This window comes from Gymnoscopelus microlampas (assembly GCF_963454915.1).
Source record: "Gymnoscopelus microlampas genome assembly, chromosome: 11".
NCBI classification, from domain to species: Eukaryota; Metazoa; Chordata; class Actinopteri; order Myctophiformes; family Myctophidae; genus Gymnoscopelus; species Gymnoscopelus microlampas.
Window position 1 is genome coordinate 20500334 of NC_139948.1, and position 20647 is coordinate 20520980.

At 42.5% G+C, this 20647-nt stretch overlaps 1 protein-coding gene across 1 annotated transcript in view; it reads left to right on the plus strand.

The window, feature by feature from the left end:
• Positions 1–20647, plus strand: part of LOC311054655 (voltage-dependent T-type calcium channel subunit alpha-1I-like) — a gene marked incomplete at both ends in the record, with an annotated part of 249150 nt that overhangs the window by 76222 nt on the left and 152281 nt on the right. Inside the window, 1 exon segment of the mRNA XM_084070659.1 lies at positions 20216–20334. Within this exon segment, the coding sequence (XP_083926785.1) occupies positions 20216–20334 (119 nt within the window).

Sequence of the window (20647 nt, forward strand, 5' to 3'; positions counted from 1 at the left end):
GGAATTGTATAGTAAATATACACGTAGTGACTCATGAGACTTGTAACGTAGGGACTCGTGTAAGTAGAGTCCCTATAGACTCATGTAAATAATCAGACTTATCTTAACAACCCAAACGAGACAGACATGCAGACACAAAGCATGCCCGAAGGAAAAAGAAAACCAAGTAGTGACTGAAAGTCAGAAACAAGGACGAAGAGAAAGTCAGTCAGTAAGCAGTTAGGACAGTCAGATAGGAACAGCCAATCAGAAGGCCAGACTGACAGGCGGGGCGAAGAAGACGGTTTGAATGGCTGTCAGTACACATTTCACCAAGGAATATCCATGAAATAATGACTTGGCAGAAACAGGCAGGACTCAGGAGCAAGAGGGAATAAAAAGGAGGGGAAAAAGAAAAACAAGGCTTGGAAAGGGATGGTGTGCTGTGAGTTACGAGTGGAGATCCGTGGCAAGTTGCCCACCAGTTAATTATCCCACAAAGAAAGACAGCGACATAGATTCTGTGGGAAGTAAAAGGTATAATATAGCAGTTCTTGAAGAAAAGTACTTCTCTTTTTGTTACCTGGCAAGACAGACAGTGGTTGGACGTATTCCAAGTCTGCTCAGATGTCGGCTGACCTGGCTATTGCTCAGTACCGTTGATGCTCCGACCCCTCAACAGTCAGGTACTGCAGGTCACGTAGCTGACTCAGTGACACGTGCCAAACCCAAGAGCATCTTTAACATAGCACCTGTCACAAAAGTGGATGATCATTATCATCTTTATTGTCACATCACAGGTTTACAGGTGTGAAGAGGTGGGTGAAATTCTGTTTATCGAGTGAACTCCATTGTAGTTTTTGTGAGAAGAGAGAGGATACAGGTATGGGTAGAGCAAGAGAGGTGAGAAGAAAAGAAAACTAGAAAAAGTGCTCCTCGGAGCACAAGTCTCCGCCAGCAGACTTGGGAATGTTGGGAATGTTCTACTTCTTATGTTCTAATTCTTACAAAAAAATAGAACATGTTACTGTGTCATAGTAACATGACACAAGTGTCCTATCCGTCTGTATAAGTGTCCTATCCGTCCTGTCTGTATAAGTGTCCTATCCGTCCTGTCTGTATAAGTGTCCTATCCGTCCTGTCTGTATAAGTGTCCTATCCGTCCTGTCTGTATAAGTGTCCTGTCTATGTAAGTGTCCTATGTAAGTGTCCTATCTGTCCTGTCTGTGTAAGTGTCTGTGTAAGTGTCCTATCCAATTGTTACAGTATCCGACATTTCTCAGCCATTTCGTGATTATTCCTGTCTTACCTCACTTTGAAAGAGACTAAGGCTAAAGTGACACATGTATTTATAGGCCGCTATACGTCACTAGCCAATCAGATCACACTATTTCACCGTATTGTCACGTGTCACGTGAGGCTTGACCAATGATAGCTTGACATGTGGAAAGTGAAAACAAGGTCTCCTGGCGGAGACAATAATAAGGGTAATAATAATAATAACTAGAAAAAGTGCTCCTCGGAGCACAAGTCTCCGCCAGCAGACTTGTGTTGGGAATGTTGGGAATGTTCTAATTCTTATGTTCTAATTAGAACATGTTACTGTGTCATAGTAACATGACACAAGTGTCCTATCCGTGTCCTATCCGTCTGTTTTATCCAAACCTTAGTTGGATAAAACTGGTATCCCCACCTGGAGTTACTGTATAACTGTCCTATCCGTCCTGTCTGTATAAGTGTCCTATCCGTCCTGTCTGTATAAGTGTCCTATCCGTCCTGTCTATGTAAGTGTCCTATCCGTCCTGTCTGTGTAAGTGTCCTATCCGTCCTGTCTGTGTAAGTGTCCTATCTGTCCTGTCTGTGTAAGTGTCCTATCCAATTGTTACAGTATCCGCCATTTCTCAGCCATTTCGTGATTATTCCTGTCTTACCTCACTTTGAAAGAGGCAAAGACTCTTTCAAAGTGACACATGTATTTATAGCCCGTTATATGTCACTAGCCAATCAGATCACACTATTTCACCGTATTGTCAAGTGTCACGTGAGGCTCGACCAATGTTTGTTTGGCTTACGGAAAGTGAAAACAAACTCTCCTGGCGGAGACAATAATAATAATAATAGGGGTAACTAGAAAAAGTGCTCCTCGGAGCACAAGTCTCCGCCAGGTCAGGTAGGTTATTATGGCCTCCTGGTGGCACTATAACAGGCCAATGTGAAAAGGGTGCCATTTCTTCTTAGGCCTTGCACGGCAATCGGACACTGCATTCATGATTTTAGGCATTTTGTTCCAAAAATGTGGTTTGCTAAATTAGACCAGCTGGTGGCGCTATAACAGGCCAATTTGAAAAGGTTGGCATTTCTTCCTCGGCCTAGTGGGAATGTGTGTGCAAAATTTCACAGAAATCGCACACTGCGTTCATGATTTGAGGAATCATGAACGCAGCTATCCTGCAAACCTATCCTGCAAACTTTAGAAGCCAATGTTAGCCAAGTAGGATAGAATATGAAGTATCGGACACATCCATCTTGATCACATGACTAGAGAGACTGTGTACCGATTTGCATGATTTTTTAACAGAATCTGAAGGAGTAAGAGCAAAAAATGTGTTTTTCAAAACTCAGCCTCCTGGTGGCGCTCTAAAAGGCATATGTGAAAAATGCACAGCAAAGGTTTTTCCTTGGCCTCTAAGGAGTGTGCATGCAAAGTTGCACGCAGATCGGTGTAGTTATAGCGAAAAACGTGAATCGGCCCGTTATAGCGCCACCATGAGGCTGATTTGAAAGTTTTCAAGTGACATTTCTTCCTGGGTCAAGTGGGAATGTACGTGGAAAGTTGCACGGAAAGTGCATGCTGCGTTCATGATTTGAGGCATTTTGTTCAAAATGAACCAATTCTGCTAACTTTGGAAGCCAATCTTAGCCAATCAGGATGGAATATGGAAAATCGGACAGATCCGTGTTGATCACATGGCTATGGAGATACTGTGTACCGATTTGTGTGTTATTTGGAGAAAATCTGTAGGAGTAATATTAAAAAATGTGTTTTGCAAAAGTCGGCCTCATGGTGGCGCTATGACAGGCTGATCTGAAAAATGTGGGGCAGAGGTTCTGCTGTGGCATCCAGGGAGTGTGTGTGTGCAGTTTCACAGCGACCGGGCCAACGGTGGCGGAGATTAGCTGGTCACAGACAGAAGGACGGACGGACGGACGGACACACACACGGACGGACGGACGGAGGGTAAAACATACTCTCTCGCCATGCCTTTCGGCCTGGCGGAGACAATAACACAGTGAGTCAGGATACAAACAGGTCAAATAATAAATATCAAAGATGTGTGTGTGTGTGTGTGTGTGTGTGTGTGTGTGTGTGTGTGTGTGTGTGTGTGTGTGTGTGTGTGTGTGTGTGTGTGTGTGTGTGTGTGTGTGTGTAAGGAGAGCTGAATGGAAAGTAACATGTACTCAAGTACTGTACTTAAGTACCATTTTTAGGTACTTTTACTTTACAGGAGTATTTCCAATGTTCAGTACTTTTACTTCTACTCCACTACATCTCAGAAGCAAATATTATACTTTAACTCCACTACAACCATTTGAAAACTTTAGTTACTAGTTACTTTGTAGATCTTTTCTTTTTTTTTTCATCTTTTTTTTTTTATTCTCTTGGAAATGCAGGGTCCACACAGAGATTCCAGACTAATATCTACGCAGTGATATTAGTCTGGCCATGCCAGGCTATACTTTTTCCACCACTGAGCTGAATAGGTTTTGAGTGCACGTGTGATGTCAGGCTGAGAGTTGCCAGCCTTTGGACAGGCCCAGATCCCAGCAGCACCACACTGAGGTGCAAAGTGTCATACAGTAACTTTGTATAAAGCAGACGGATGCTGAGGGGTTTCAGCTGGGATTTCCCTTTGGAAGAGTGGCAGATGTTTGGTTTCCCATGCGGGAATCCCCGGTTTGAATCCAGATGGTCACGCACTCGCAGCCATGCATTTTGTAAACAAAGATTATAAAGCAGTAACTCTCTGGATTTACAGCCGCGTGTGTGCGGGGGGCGCGCACAGACACACACATGCACTCACACTCACACTCACACTCACACTCACTCTGTCTGCATGCTTAGTAAGTAAGTTACAGAGCTTTTGTTCACACAGTAAATTTGATGTATCCATTTGTAACTCAGAGAGTGTACACATGTAACTAAATGAATGGTTACATTTGTACACTCTCAGAGTTAGATTAATATTCAGTACTTAACAGAGAGGCACACACACACACACACACACACACACACCCCCCTCATCATCATCCTCCGGTAGTGGTGGAAAAAGTACTCCATTTTTAGTATCAAGACTGCAATGTAGAAATACTCTGTTACAAGTAAAAGTACAACAGTATTGGTATCAAAATGTACTTAAAGTACCAAAAGTAGAAAGTACTCATTATGCAGAATGTTTTCAAATTCATAAAATGTGTACAAATCTTTAGAAAATAGCAGATCTACAAGATCGTAGTGGAGTAGAAGTAAAAGTACAGAAAATTGGAAATACTCCTGTAAAGTAAAGATACCTCAAAATTGTACTTAAGTACATTACTTGAGTAAATGTCCTTCAGAACCACTGTCCTCCGGTAGAAAACAAGAAATGCACACAGCTAGAGCAAGATTTCAGAATTAGCTTTATTTACTCAAAGTATGGGGCTGAGGCTGAATTTTTATCTAGCTAACATTAGCAAGTGGTTCTTATCTTCTCATTATGGCTGTTTGCTTGAAATGATTTGGAACTTTGAATGAGTGAAGAGAAAGCAAAGCGATCTGAATGGAAGAGGCATTATCTTGTATTTAATGGATTGTCCGATGACTCATCTGACTTTCCATTAAATGAAATAATTGCTTTTTCCCTGTCGTTGCATGACTTTTTGGGGGATATGGAGATTGTGGTTTGAAATGTGATTGGATGGTTGAAGAGCAATACTCATGTTGTGCGATGGATTATATAATCCACAACAGAGTTTTGACTCAATATTATTGAGTTAACGACCCTGAACTAATTTACTGTATAGGTCTCCCTGGATAAGCTACATGTACTTTATCGTCGGCGTAGCAGAGAAACCTTTTTCCGTAACTGCTATTCTGGGTGCAGATGCAGACTTCTATTAAAAAGTGCATTCTTATTAACTTATTAGGCCTACTGATGCACATATTAGTGCAAACAATGTAAATATAGTATTTTTACTGAACATTCTTTCCAACTTGTTGAGAGTCCAGAAAGGTAGGGTAAGTGATTTACTTTGTTTAAAATAAGTGTTAAATAGTTCTTTATTGTGATAGTACTCTTTGCTATAGAGTGTTTGTTCAGTAAAAGGGGTCTCCCATGTCTCCCCAGCTCTTTATTAAACAGAAAATGCATTTTCAGTCCTCCTTTCATTGCTCCTCTCCTGATTGGCTTAAATGTTGGCACCTACCTGAAATTGTGCTATATTCTGTTTACTAAAGAGCTGGAGAGACCCCTGTGACCGAACAAACGCTATGTAGAAATGATCACTATCAGAATATAGTACTTTAACCTTTTTAACCAAAAAAGTATAATTACCAAAAATATCACTTGCCCTGCCTTTAACAGAAATATTATAAAATAAAATATTGTCTAAAACTGATTTATTATTTTGATGTAGGTACTTCTGTAGCCTACTAGCAGTGTGCACGCACAGTTTGGCACTGATTGGTCAAGCGGTTTGCGAGATTAGCTCTGGACACACAGACACACAGGCAGACATGCACGCACACACACACACAACCATACTGTAGCTGCATGGCTAGCATCTTGCAGAGCCACGCCGAGAAAAAAACACACTACTGTGTACCACTATAGCTGCTGTACTACATAACATTAGAGGCTTAATATAGCATGAAAGACCTTGGATGTACGTGCATTATGTATGTATGGTACCAACCACATAAAATGACACACACACACACACACACTCACACTCACACACACACTCACACACACACACACACACACACACACACACACACACACACACACACACACACACACACACACACACACACACACACACACTCACTGACAGACCTATCATGTGCTGAACTCCAATGTATTTTTGGCTTGACCTCAGTCAGAAAGCGTATATATTTGAACCCATTAAGACCGGGAACGCATCTGTGTCATTTTCAAGATTTCTTTGGCTCTTCAAAAATAGCAGATCTACAAGCTCGTAGCGTGGCACTCGGTGCCGTGCTATGAGCTTGTAGATCTGCTATTTTTGAATAGCCAAAGAAATCTAAAATGACAGAGATGCGTTCCCTTCCCGGTCTTATTGGGTTAAGTTGTAACCACATTATGACATTATGGGTGATGGTCAGCTCTTGAAGTCTTGAAGTCCACAGGGAAATGTGGACACACCGCAGGCAGCCTGCAGGCAATTGCAGGCAATTGCAGAATGTTCATAGCAGTGGTGGTGGGTGGGTTGGTGGGTGGATGGGTGGGGTGCAGACAGGAGACAGAATGGAAATGCACTCGGCTAAAAAATTGCCTCAGCACATCCGTCAGGGGCTCTCGCTCTCTGTTTTTCCGCTTCTGTCTGGGATGCGTTGATTGGAGTTATTTGGGTTTTCTCATCGAGGCTTGGTCACTGAATAATTGAAATTAAGGTTAGCTTTGAGTGTCATATAGCTATACTTTTAGGCGGAGTGGAGAGAGCGAGATAGAGCGAGAGAAAGAAGCAGACTGGAAAAGAGAAGATGGGAGAGAGAGAGAAATAAAAGATAAACAAGACGAAAGGCTCCTTTCCATGACCTTCTGAAAAATGTGTCTATCTGTCTGCAACAGAGTGGTTATTTTTTCCATTAGAGGAAATATGAAGTCCCTTTGAAAAACTACTCCACGACCAGTGTTGAACAGTAACTAAATACGTTTACTTGAGTACTGTACTTATTTAAATCGTTTGAGTATCTGTACTTTACTTAAATATTTGTATTTTTAGATGCTTATGAGCACTCCACTACAATTAAAAGACAAATGTTGTACATTTGACTCCACAACATTTCTAGGAAGGGAAAAAGTAGCTGTGAACAGATGCTGATAATGACCCATACGAGAGGTGTCGCCAAAAACACAAATGTTACACAGTTATGTATGACTTTAAACATACTTACAGTCTATGCTATATAGTTGACCAGGATCTACCAGCTCTATACTAGATCATATAGTATTTCCCTCTGCACCAAATCTCTTTGTGATGTAAGTGTGCTTGTATAGAGCTCTTATTTTTGACAAAATTGTTCAGCCCAGGATAGAGATGCTAGGGTTCAACCACAGGCATGCTTTGGCTGTGTTGAGCACGCTTAGGAATCCATGCAGAAAATCCAGGAAGGGTCATGGTTTAAACTGCTCCACGCCAAACGGTGCCAAACCATGCACACATGTAAATGCAGTTGGAACCATTATTGTCACTGTCGTGTGTATACCTTGTATGCCCAAAACCGTTACTTTTCAGGAAATGTAAACAACTTTTTTTTCTCTCCAATGCATGGATCCAATGTAGTTATTATTTAGTGACAAACTTTTCATTGGTTAAATATGATCAAAACCCACAGATAAGAGTTCATTACTTTCAACGTGGCATCCCTTTGATCATGTCATTATATGTGAAAATCTTAGAGAATTCTTCACAAATAGCAAATAACAAGCTAACAACGCATCACATCGCAAAGCATTTTCAGCTCATAATTCATTCACCAAAAAACTATGGACATACTAGCTTTCTGTCCGACAGTGATGATGTGCTAAAAATCACACCCTGTGTGAAGGAAGCGGTGCCTTTGGGGCGGGGCTTAACTCATTTCAGTTCGTCCCTATTGGTGGTCTGAGTCCACTTACCAAATTTTTACTTGGTAGCATGCTGCAAACTGGAATGATGGCTGTTTAAAGCCCAGCCAATGGGCAGACAGAGGGGGCGGGGCTTAAGTAATAACAGTTCGTCCCTATTGGTGGTTTTAGTCCATGTGCAAAATTTGTACTCCCTAGCATGCTGCGAACTTGAGTTATGGCTGTTTGAAGGCCAGCCAATGGGAAGACAGAGAGGGCGGGGCATCAGCAATTCATGCTCGTCCCTATTGGTGGTCTAAGTCCACATACCAAATTTGGACTTGGTGGCATGCTGCAAACTGGAGTTATAGCTGTTTAAAATCCCGTGCTCATCCCGTGCTTACACGGACGGACGGACATAACATACGCTGGGGGTCCCTGGACTCCTCTTTGATAACTTCAGCAATTCATGCTCGTCCCTATTGGTGGTCTAAGTCCACATAGCATATTTGGACTTGGTGGCATGCTGCAAACTGGAGTTATAGCTGTGTAAAATCCCGTGCTCATCCCGTGCTTACACGGACAGAACATACGCTGGGGGTCCCTGGACCCCTCTTTCATAAGCAGTGGCACGTGTGGCCAATGAGAGGAGAGATGGCAGAGGCAAGCTCCAAGTGTGTGTGTGTGTGTGTGTGTGTGTGTGTGTGTGTGTGTGTGTGTGTGTGTGTGTGTGTGTGTGTGTGTGTGTGTGTGTGTGTGTGTGTGTGTGTGTGTGTGTGTGTGTGTGTGTGTGTGCGTGTGTTTGTATGTGTTGCTTCTTTGCCGTGCTCATCCCGTGCTGATACGGACGGACGGACGGACATACGTACAAAGTCAAGCTTAGAGCGGTTGGCACCGCTAAAAAAAAAGTGCACAGAAACAATCCATGGCAATCCAGCCAGCATTGTTTCTTGTAATTCAAATGTTTATTTGTTTTTCAATATGGTACAAAATGTAACTTCTGATCTTCTGAGCCTTGCCACTAGCAGGAATAAAAAGGGAGAAACAGATTCTCCAATGCCCCCCCCCCCCCCACCCCCAAAAAAGAGAGCTTGATGACATTTGATGGCCCCTGAAAACACACAGAATGATGAAGGAAGAGCGGATGGGTTCTTGACCAAATACATATTGACACAGAGGGACAGGCATAAAAATAGGTACAGTCATGTTGGGGGATGGTGGCTGGCAGAGGAAAAAGGCCACAGGCATAACAGATTGATATAGACTTAGAGAGAGGGGCAAAGAGAGAGGAGCCAATGAAGATGGTTGGCTGAATATGGACAGAGATGGAGACATAGAGAGGATATGTCACAGGAGAAGACATAACAAGAGTGACAGGAGATATTGTAAAGAAAAAAGTGAGAAAGATGAGCTTAGACATGCAGGGAGAGACAGAAATATGAAGAGAGAGAGAGAGAGAGAGAGAGAGAGAGAGAGAGAGAGAGAGAGAGAGAGAGAGAGAGAGAGAGAGAGAGAGAGAGAGAGAATCAGTGCAGAGATGAGAGACAATCATAAGTCATATAGTAAAGATAGAGAGGAGAAAGACATACAGTACAATATAAATACGATAGAGATGAGAGAGAGATACAGTACAATATGACGTGTGTGTGTGTGTGTGTGTGTGTGTGTGTGTGTGTGTGTGTGTGTGTGTGTGTGCGTGTGCGTGTGCGTGTGCGTGTGTGTGCGTACGTGCGTCCGTGCGAGCGAGTAAGAGTCCTGTAGACGAATGTTCCTGCCTGTGAGTGCTTGTCTGTGGTTAAGTGGGCAGAAACAGTTAGATCCTGATAAAGTACCCTCTCTGACCCAGGATAGGAACTGAAATACCCCCAGCACGTGTGCGTATTTCCTCACATTTCTCTTGAAACAGGAAGCATCAATTCACTCTAATTCAAATCATCTCCAAAAGAAAAAGTGTTGGCTCCCACCATTCTCAAATGCTCCCGCATAACTGTGCAGTCTGTACTTTGAAAACTCCGAAAATGAGTACGAAATAAAGCGTGAAGCTGTAAAAGCAATTTCCCCTCTCCTGGGGACCAGAAAATACAGTTTCCTCTCTTTTCCCCTTCCCATCCCTCTCTGATTAGACCACCGTTCCACTGCCAGGATGCCTGGCTTGGATCCATGGCTCTTTCTTCAGCCCACAGGGCTTCAACAGACCTGGCTCAGCTGGGATCAGCAACGTGGATGTGACTTAAGCTGGCTGTGTTGCCCCCCCCCCCCTGCCCAAAGCCACCTACTGGAACCATCTGGAAAGGAAGAACATTTTCTTCCCGGAGGGGGCCGCTGTCTTCGGCCCAAAAGGCCCAAGGCTGAATTTGGGAGGTCCCTCGGGAGTGCTTACACTGTAGCGAGCAGACAGTGCGAGATCAGGAGGGTTGTGGGGAGTGATACAGGCGCTGAGTGCCAAAATGTTTTGTCCCCTTCCCCATGGGTCTTCAGTGGAAGACCCATGCCCCACACGCAAACACACTAGTCTCACAGTCCCTGCTTGTGTGCTATGTGCTGTGTTTTCACATTTTGTTAGGCACTCCACTGAGCGCGCCTAAAAATGAGCGTTGCGCTTGGCACAGCCACACTGTCAGGGAACTCAGTGCAGTTGTTGGTGGCCGACCATTGGACCGCCTCAGCTCCACGTTCACATCCACTCATCCATCACACTCATTTCATTCTCAGACCGCTCTATTTAAACTGGGAGTTTACACTACTCATCCCTGCTTGCTTTTGCTGCTGCTCATGCTGATGCTGCTGCAGTCACCACTGCTGTCTTGCTAAAAAAATGGATGCTCACCCTCCATGGTTGGGAGATGCGCTTTATCAGAGTACCTAACCATAATAAATATATTGCTCATTTTATATTCAATGAAAATATCTTATCCTTCTTGAGTTGTCTTTCTCCATTCATGAGTTGTCCTGACAGAACTATATTATCTCCACCATGCACGACAACTTGCAAATATGCAAATCATTTCTGAAGCAGGTAGTTACATTTTGCAAAGTTTTGGTAGTTTAGGCCTAGTGATTAGCCTCTCTGTTTTAGAGCCAGTTTTCTAAAAACGAGAGGTTTAAAAGTGTATTATTGTTGTGTGTGTGTGTGTGTGAGAGAGAGAGACTCAGAGATTTATTTTGAAGTGCGCTCCAGCATCATCTCTCTGTATCTTTTATTTAATCTACACCACCCTCCCCCCCCTAGCTCGGACCCCCTGCGGCAGGTTTTTAGTTGCTCTGTGGGAGTGTTACACACACGCAACACACACACACACACACACACACACACACACACACACACACACACACACACACACACACACACACACACACACACACACACACAAGCACGTGCAGGCGACACAGGCCTGATTGATTTTTCATCGCCTGTCGACGTCAAATGCGTCCCTCAAGTGTTGGCGCTTGTTGTCGCTGGGAGGCTCAGATTGTCCACCATTTGCTCTGTCACGCCTGGATATAAATGAGAGAGAGAGAGAGAGAGAGAGAGAGAGAGATGAGAGGCAGCAACATGGAAAATTGAAAAAGCAGTGATAGGAGAGGGGTTTAACGAGGGGAAAAAGACAGCAGGATGAAAGCAAAGCTAAAGAGGATAAGGAGGGGACACTTTTTTAATTGACTCTCACCCATCTGTTTGCTGACACTTCTTCCTCTTCCTTTCTCCATGTTACCCCTGGAGAACAACGAGGGAAAAGATGGCAGGATGGGTTGGGGGGATGGAAAGAGAGAGATGGAAAGAGTAGTTTATTTGTATATTTAAGTTATTTGTCATATCTGCCCTGTGCAATTTGTGATTATGAAGCCAAATAAAAAACAGAAATTTAAATAGTATTCATATGTTACAATGCTCAATGCCAAAAAAACAATTAATGAATTAATTCATCGTTAATCGCAATTATTTGAGTAACAATTAATCGTCAACTTAAAGGGTCTACACCATGAATTTTAACTTTTTCTTCATTTTTGTGTGTTTTTGGTCTCCCCCACCTCTCTTCTGTTCCAACAAATACCCGACTTCGAGCATGCAGGCTTTCATAGGCTATCTGTGGTTTTCATGTAAATTGGTCTGAAAACAGTCCGTCAGATTTGTTCCCCCACCCTACGTCACGTCTGGGAACAATTCCTCCCGTTTTTCAGTTCTAACCAAAAAAAAAAAATCCAAAAAAAATAAAAATATTTTTTTTTTCATTTTTAATTTTTTTAAAAAATGTTCTTATTTTTTTTTTTTACTTTTTCCACACAGAACCAGGACATGACATGCATACAAACTGGCTCAATAGCGCCCCGTGCCAAACAGGACAATGTGGTATTGCAGGTGAAAGTGCTTTATAAGCCAGAGAGAAGTTAGTTGGAATGAGTATATCTGAGGCTTGATTTAGGCTCAAACCTTTTGAAAAACGTTTGAGGGACATAAACAATATGATATCAAATATTATTATTATTTTTTAAATTCATGGTGTAGCTCCTTTAAATTTGTAATCGTGACAGCCCTAACTGGGGGATCCTGAGGCATTCCAAAGGCAGCGTGGAGATATAATCCCCCCATCTGGTCCTTGGTCTGCCCCGTGGCCTCATCCCAGCTGGACATGCCCCTAAGACCTGACCTCCCTATAAGGAGACACCCAGGAGACATCCGTACATTTCTCCTTGGTAAATGTATTATGTATGTACAGTATTACTATACAGTATTATTCTTCCCATATCGTCGCTGTCAGGCTGATAAACCTTGTATCTCCAAATATTATGTTTTTCTTCCGTTCTTTAGTGCACTACTTCTTCGTACAAGAGTGTCTCTCAAAAGTAGTGAAAATAGACGATCTAGGTGCACGGTGGCACAGTCAGTAGCGCTGTCGCCTCACAGCTAGAAGGTCCTGGGGACGCTGTGGGTGCTGGGGGCGTGTTCTCTCCTCCGCGTCATCAATGCCCATACCCAAGGTGGGGTTGGCGAAAGGGCCTTTCTGTGTGGAGTTTGCATGTTCTCCCCGTGTTCCCTAGGGTAGGTACCCTCACAAAAACATGCAGTAATCCTGGTCACTATACTGCCTCCCCCTGGCCAGCCGGGGCGCCTGATGGAGGGGAAAGGAACTGGTTGGAATAACGTGTTCCTTCCACGCGCTACGTCCAACCAGGGAAACTCCCCCCTGTCAGGTGACAAGACAGTCAGCTGGCTCTCATGCATTGAAGGAGGCATGAGCTCGGCCCTGGCCTCCCTAGGTTGGCAGAGGGAAGGTAGTGCCCAGGATTACATTGACAATTGGCATTGGGTGTAAAAAATAGGGTTACAAAATCGTGGGATAAAAAGTAAAAAAAAAAGAAAATAGGCGATCTACTAGCTCACAATGCGTCACATCGCGACACATTGTGACCTTGTAGATCTGCTATTTCTACTATTTCTGAACATTTCCGTTCCATTTAATAATAATAATTCCGTTCACAAATAATAATACAAAATATAGCTGCAAGCAGCGATAATACGGGGCCAGTGAATAGAGAGAGAGAGAGACATGGAAACGGAATAGATTGAAGAGAGAGAGAGTGACATGGAAACAATAGATTGATGAGAGAGAGAGATGGAAACATAATGGTTTGATTGGACATCTCAACCTACTGCCATTAACAGGATTCAACCTTCAGACTAATAGGCTGCAACACTACCTATAGTGCTATAGCTTTGTCCAGGCTGATATTGTCTGTTGAAGATCATAAACTCTTGCCTTCTTTCATGAACCAAGCCCCTGTTTCACTAACACTAAGATCACTCGTTCACAAACCATTTACCAATGAAGAAATTGTACATCTCCTCAGAACCAAAACTAGTGAAAGTAGCCGATCTACAAGCTCACAAACCATGAAAAGTTGTGAAATTGTAGATCAGCTATTTTCAGAATGAAGTATGTCATACGTTGAAAAAACGTACTCTCAAATAAGCATTTCAGGTTATCTTTACCATTTGCACATGTGTTCATTGATACAGTCATGTTGTTTGCAATTCAACTTAAATTAAGTCTGCATCAAGTGAGGCTTGAACTGGCGACCTTGAGATTGTCAGGCATTCATTTAAGGGAGACGCCATTGGCCCAACAGACAAGTAACTGTGAAAAAGGAGACCACACAGATGATACAGTTTCACGCAAATAGCTGAAAAATCCTGGGTTTAAGTGTTTTTCAAACTGCTCAAAATTGTGGACAATCTAAGGGCGGAGCTTACTGGTCAAAGCGATAGATGTGTTCCTCATGAGTCAAGGCACAAGTGTAAGCAAGTTTCACGACTTTCGGCCAAACGAGGCATGACTTTTGCCTGTTTAAAGTTTGCATTTTCAAAAAATTGCTATAGCGCCCCCCTTTGGCCAATTGGAGTGAGATTGGTTTCAGTGATATTTGGAATGACTCTCTACATTACTGCAACGTTTCAAAGAAATGTGAGTCTTGCATGTATGTGTTAGGGGCAGATGAATAATTTTCATAAAACTGCAATAGTTAAAATCTATTTCCTCCTGGGATTTTTGAGTAATTTGCACAAAACATTTTACACATGAACTTAGGACCTTTGCCGACAAAACAAAAGCGGCGGATTTTACATAAGTGAAAAAAACGCAGAAGTTTTGAGCCAATGGCTGTTTTTCATATAATTCAAAATGGTGGGCGATCTAAAGGTCAGAGGTCAAAAGTCAGACCACGAAAGTTGTCGGGCATGAAGAGACGCATGTGTGTATCGAAGTTTCATGGTTGTAGGTCAAACAGGGCATGAGTTGTACCTGTTCAAAGTTGGCACTTTCAATTGAGTACTATAGCGCCACCCTTTGACGAATGAGTGTGAGAATTATTTCTTGGTAGTTTTTCATGAGCATCTACCATATGGCCGAGTTTCGTAAAAAGCGTATGCACGGTTAAGCCAGAACTGGCAAAAACAAGTATTTTTCAAACTGCTCAAAATTGCGGAAAATCTAAGGGCGGAGCTTAATGGTCAAATCGATACGTGTGTTCCTCATGAGTCAAGGCACATGTGTAAGCAAGTTTCACGACTTTCGGCCAAACGAGGCATGACTTATGCCTGTTTAAAGTCTGCCTTTTCAAAAAATTGCTATAGCGCCCCCTTTTGGCCAATTGGAGTAAGATTGGTTTCAGTGATATTTGGAATGACCCTGTACATTTCTGCAAAGTTTCAAAGAAATGTGAGTCTGCATGTATGTTTTAGGCACAGATGAATAATTTTCATAAAACTGTAATAGTTAAAATCTATCTCCTCCTGGGATTTTTGAGCAATCTGCACGAAACGTTTAACACTTTAACTTTGGACCACTGCCTACAAAAATTTCCAACGGATTTTCCATAAGTGAAAAAATGCAGAAGTTAGGAGCCAATGACTGTTTTTCATATAATTCAAAATGGTGGGAGATCTAAAGGTCAGAGGTCAAAAGTCAGAGGGTGAAAGTTGTTCAGCATGAGGAGACGCATATGTGTATCCAAGTTTCATGGTTGTAGGTCAAACAGGGCATGAGTTGTACCTGTTCAAAGTTGGCATTTTCAATTGAGTGCTATAGCGCCACCTTTGGACGAAAGATTGTGAGAATTATTTTTTGATCGTTTTTCATGACCATCTACTATATGGCCGAGTTTCGTAAAAAGCGACAGCACGGTTCAGCCAGAACTGCGAAAAGTGGCAGAAGAAGAAGAGACAGAATACTGCCAATAACAATACGGTTCCAGAGCTGAGCTCTGGCCCCGTAACTAGAAAGGTGTGAAAGTAGAATGCAAATCTCCACCAGGAGGCTTGCCCTCCCTCCATCTTTCTGCGTCTCTGGGACATATGACGACAAGGTTTTTGGGGTTTGTGTTTCCACCATGTGGCAATGGCGGGAAGGGAAGTACTGTCAATAAATACGTATAGTGCAACCAGAGTTAGAGGTTGTACGTAAACTAATCATTGGACAGTGAACTCTGTGTGGCATGTCGTCATCGCTATGACAGCAAGGTGATGCACGCACATCTAAAAACTGCAACGGGTGCTGGATCCAACTGAACAAACATGAATAAAGAAAAAGAGTCCGCACACCGTCTCAATGCTCCCGATTATTTAATGACCGCTAGCTATTCATTAAATAATCGGGAGCATTGAGACAGTGTGCGGACTCTTTTTCTTTAGTCATCGCTATGACATACATGACTTTATACCCACAAGTCCAAACACAGAATACATGGGCCAGACTCTTGATGAATTGAATACATACAGGGTACTGTAGGACCACAATGGAAACAAGCCCTTATAGGGCTTTGCCAAATTATAAAGTATCTAATCGTGTCCATGAGGACAAAAATGATACCCAGCAGCATACATTGGCCTGGGCATGAAGGCAATGAAGCCCAATGTTTGTGACCACATTAATCTAACACACTGGCATGGCTCTGCATGAAACTGTTCCAGTGAAAAGCTAAGCTGAAATCAGCTCTTCTTTGTTTAGACTTGGCAGACGGATTTGAAAAATATTTGGGAATTGACTTCCTTGGCCTGCTGGCAGCATGCAATCACTTCAACTGGCGTGATCGGGATGGTATGGAGGAGGTTCTCGTGCGAGCGACATGAAGGACGTGCGTTGTGCACATCGTGAGCGGCGTGAAGGGCGTGCGTTGTGCACATCGTGATCGGCGTGAAGCCTGATGTGTGAAACTGAGCTCGCACGGAGGTTGTGCGTTGGTTTGGACAGACAGACAGACAGACAGACAGACAGACAGACAGGCAGAAAGACAGACACTGTTCTATACGGCTCACCTCTTAGGTGCCACGCCATGAAACTACTTCACAAGAACATATGTTGGTGTGACTAAGGGATTCACTGAAATATATATTGTGTAGAATTATCAACTACAACGCAATCTTGAAGTCTTGGCATTTCATTCTGGACAGCTCTGTGTATTGCATGCCTGTGTGACAGACAAGTACCAGGTCAGGATACCAATTTCATCCAATCAGTAGAGAGAATTCATACAGGATACAGGTTTGTGAAATTGGAAGTGACAAAACAAAACAATGAGCAGACAAAATTGGAACTGGAACACTATAAAATTGAAGCTCATAAATGGGTTCTCTCCTTATTTGATAAAATTGGTGTCCCACTTGAACATGTATTTTCAAGTAAGGACTAGTCTGGGGAGATGTGGAAACCTGTGTTACTGAACAATCTATAACAATGATTACTATCCGAATAGAGCTTTCACTTTTTAACAAAACAAAAACGAAATAATCAAATGGGGGACTTGAACGGCTCTTTCTGTCTCACAGACTCTCAGTGATATCATATTAGCTGTGCACTGCAAACTCCTGAGCGTAACTCTGAGAGTTCCATTTTGTACACTCGCAGATTTAGATTAGAGTGTGTCTGTGTCCTCAACACGGCCCTTCACTGATGGAACTGCCTTCGTCTGCTAGCACGAGCCTAGCCCAAAATCCTGCTTTGTACCGGGCTTTGATGACGCAAGAGTGCCCTGTGAAGTGGTGGAAAACAAACAAACAAACACAGGAGCATATGGCTGTTGCTATTCCCCCAAAAAAGAAGCTCTATCTCTATCCAATGATATCCGGTGCTTTCTTTTGAATGCCAAACTTGGTAGAAAGGGCTCATTACTGTCATATGTGCCTAGAGCAGATGACCATGTAAAGGACCACAATGGAAACAAGCCCTCAGGGCTTTTGGTGTTATCCTTTTAGCATTATTGCATAACTGTACACCTGTACTTTTTTTTTTTGCAATCAATCAGTCAATCAGTCAATCAGTCAATCAATCAGTCAATCAGTCAGTCAATCAATCAATCAAAAGAAAATATAGCTGGAAACCGAGTATTCAGAGCAGTGTGAATGTTGAGCTATTTCTCACTTTATCATTTGCTTACCTCATTGTTAAAAATGTTGTCCATATTTTAATATGAACATCCAACATTGTAACAAGCACAACAAGCATGAGCACAATACGCCCCCGTTAACAGATACACGTATATAATATTAAACGTAAGTATTGTCGTGGCGTCATAATTAAAACAATGCCTATCTGAGTGAAATAATTCAGCGTAACTGAACTGGGGTTGAAGGGATTACATTACGTTACATTACAGTCATTTAGCAGACGCTTTTATCCAAAGCCACTTACAATAAGTGCATTCAACATAGGTAGGGAACGAAACTACTAATCACCAGAAGTCTGTCTTAAGTGCATTACCTGCAAAAACAAGCAACCAAGAGTATACCTAGCGCTAAGGTAAAAGTGCAATATATCAGCTACCTACTTTCTTAAACAGATGAGACAAAATAGCAAAGGGATGCAGTGTTGTTCATGACAAGATAGTTTTAGAATGTTGGAAGATGCAAATGATTTATTGATTGATTGATTTTTTTTGGTGGATATTACTATACATTTACCTATATATATTTGATAGAATTTCATTTAAAAGAATCATATTTTGTATTTATATAATACCAGCCACAAAAATGCAAAGGTCAAAAGGCGCCTCGTCCTCTCCTCTGTACTCTGAAAAATTCAGCACCGCAGACAGCGTCACTTGCAATACATAAAATGCACTACAGTATGGCACTTGGCACAGCAACCCGTCAGAACACAATAGTAGGCTATAGCAGTTGGCATGGCAGCCCATCAGACCATATACACAGGATATACACATTCCAGTACAATAGAGCTTTTACTTTATTTCAAGGATGGATTACAAAGTGTCTTTTTTATTACATTTTAAAGTAATTCAAAATTACTAAATACTATCCTAAAGGGTCACCGTTGGGCTTCAGGACTCGAAAGGTTTAATCAAATAAAAGCTATTACCTTACAATATATTCCAAACGCGCTCTTGCGCTCTGGGGTGATGGTTATGAATTCCCTCATGTCAACAACTCGATAGACTCTAGCTGAGGCTGAGCTGAGGCTCTTCATTTACACATTCAGGTGGTGACAACGCTAGTTGCTTCTGTGCTTTTCTTTGATTTGGGCCCACCAAAGACATCAGAAATGTTTTTCTGTACCATGTTGTAAACAACCTGTTCACTCAATGAGGCCGCACCTCCAGCACCCCTAGTTCCCGCGGATATGCCATGACATGTACATACATGGGTCTATGAGTCCTAAACTCTCACATGCAGCCTGTACCATTATGTCTCTCATAAATCCCTGGTGGGTGCGTTCGGCATACAGCTTCAGGGGTTAGAATATATGCCAGCTCCTGCCCATGCTCTGGGGACAGCCAGTGTTTCCACCACACTGACCTTATACACTCGCTAATTATATCCCTGGGACAGCAGGGTGTGTGTATGAGCTCGCACCTGTGTGTGTGTGTGTGTGTGTGTGTGTGTGTGTGTGTGTGTGTGTGTGTGTGTGTGTGTGTGTGTGTGTGTGTGTGTGTGTGTGTGTGTGTGTGTGTGTGTGTGTGTGTGTGTGTGTGTGTGTGTGTGTGTGGAGGGTACTTTGGTGCACTCTGCCACACACAGCACGCACGCACAGATGCATTTGCACGCACAGTGTACATTCCACAGCTTGCAGTATAAAGTTCATCGGTGCAAAGTTCAAAAGGACACAAAAACAACAACTTTAAGCTTGTTGTGTGAAACATCAGTGATGGCTTTCTCTCCCATCGAGAGAGAGAGAGAGAGAGAGAGAGAGAGAGAGAGAGAGAGAGAGAGCTTGAGGGGAATACGTTATTGAACACAGTAAGCTTATAGATATAAAGATGTTTTTTAAACCTCCATATGACAACCACTATTTCATGTGTGCGTTTACTCTCCTATGCATATGTGCGTTCAAATCTGTGATTTACCAAAATACATATTTTATCGTCGCTGCGACGTCTCAGCTAAATCTGCATTTTTAATTTTTTTTTATTACTTTCATTTCATGACGGCAGTTGTTTTGGAAGAATGTGTTTTTAAAGGTCGATATACTATTTCTGGAAGAACCAGAACTCTCCAAGTTAACTCCTCCAAGTTAATGTGTCCGTTTGTAACTCAGATATCCATTTGTTGAGTTAAATTAGTTAAATGAATACTCAAAATTTCACAATGTGGGTGAGCAGAAGAGGTAATTTCCATGTGATTAAATATACTTCAATGTAAAGTACCTCCAGTAGCTATCCAAGGCTTAACTAACACTGTCCTAAATGTAAAATCCAGCATTTTGAAAACATCAAACCTTCTCTTACAAAATGATAGTGAACAAAATAAAAAGCATCTGTACAATCTTCAGTGTTAAGTGTACATGTTCTGCGCAGGTCCATTTGGTTACATTTGAACACACCTTGGTTTTTACTGTGTAAAAGATATGTGTGTGTGTGTGTGTCATGATGTCTATGCCTACCAGTGTGTTCCTTAACTCCAGTCCATACGTGGTTCGAGAGGATCAGCATCATGGTCATCCTGCTGAACTGTGTGACCCTGGGCATGTACCAGCCCTGTGAGAACATCGACTGCACGTCCGACCGCTGCCAGATACTGCAGGTGGGTTTGTGTGTGCGTGCATGCGTGCGCTTGTGTGTGTGTTCGGCGGCATGTCAGTTCAATGTCAACCACTTAAGCCCTAGTTTCGCGTAGCCAGACAACTATTCCACAATCTCTGATTGCTGCAGTATATAGAGTCTGGAACTACACATCCCGAAAGCCGAGAAAGGAAGCTGTCATCTGTTTGTCATTTCCGTTCACGAAAATATATTAAAAAATGTCTTCGCATTTTATTTTTGCTGTCTTCTCTCATACTTTTCTCATAATTTTTGCCTACTTCTCTCACATCGGGTTCCATTTCGTCTTTACAGTC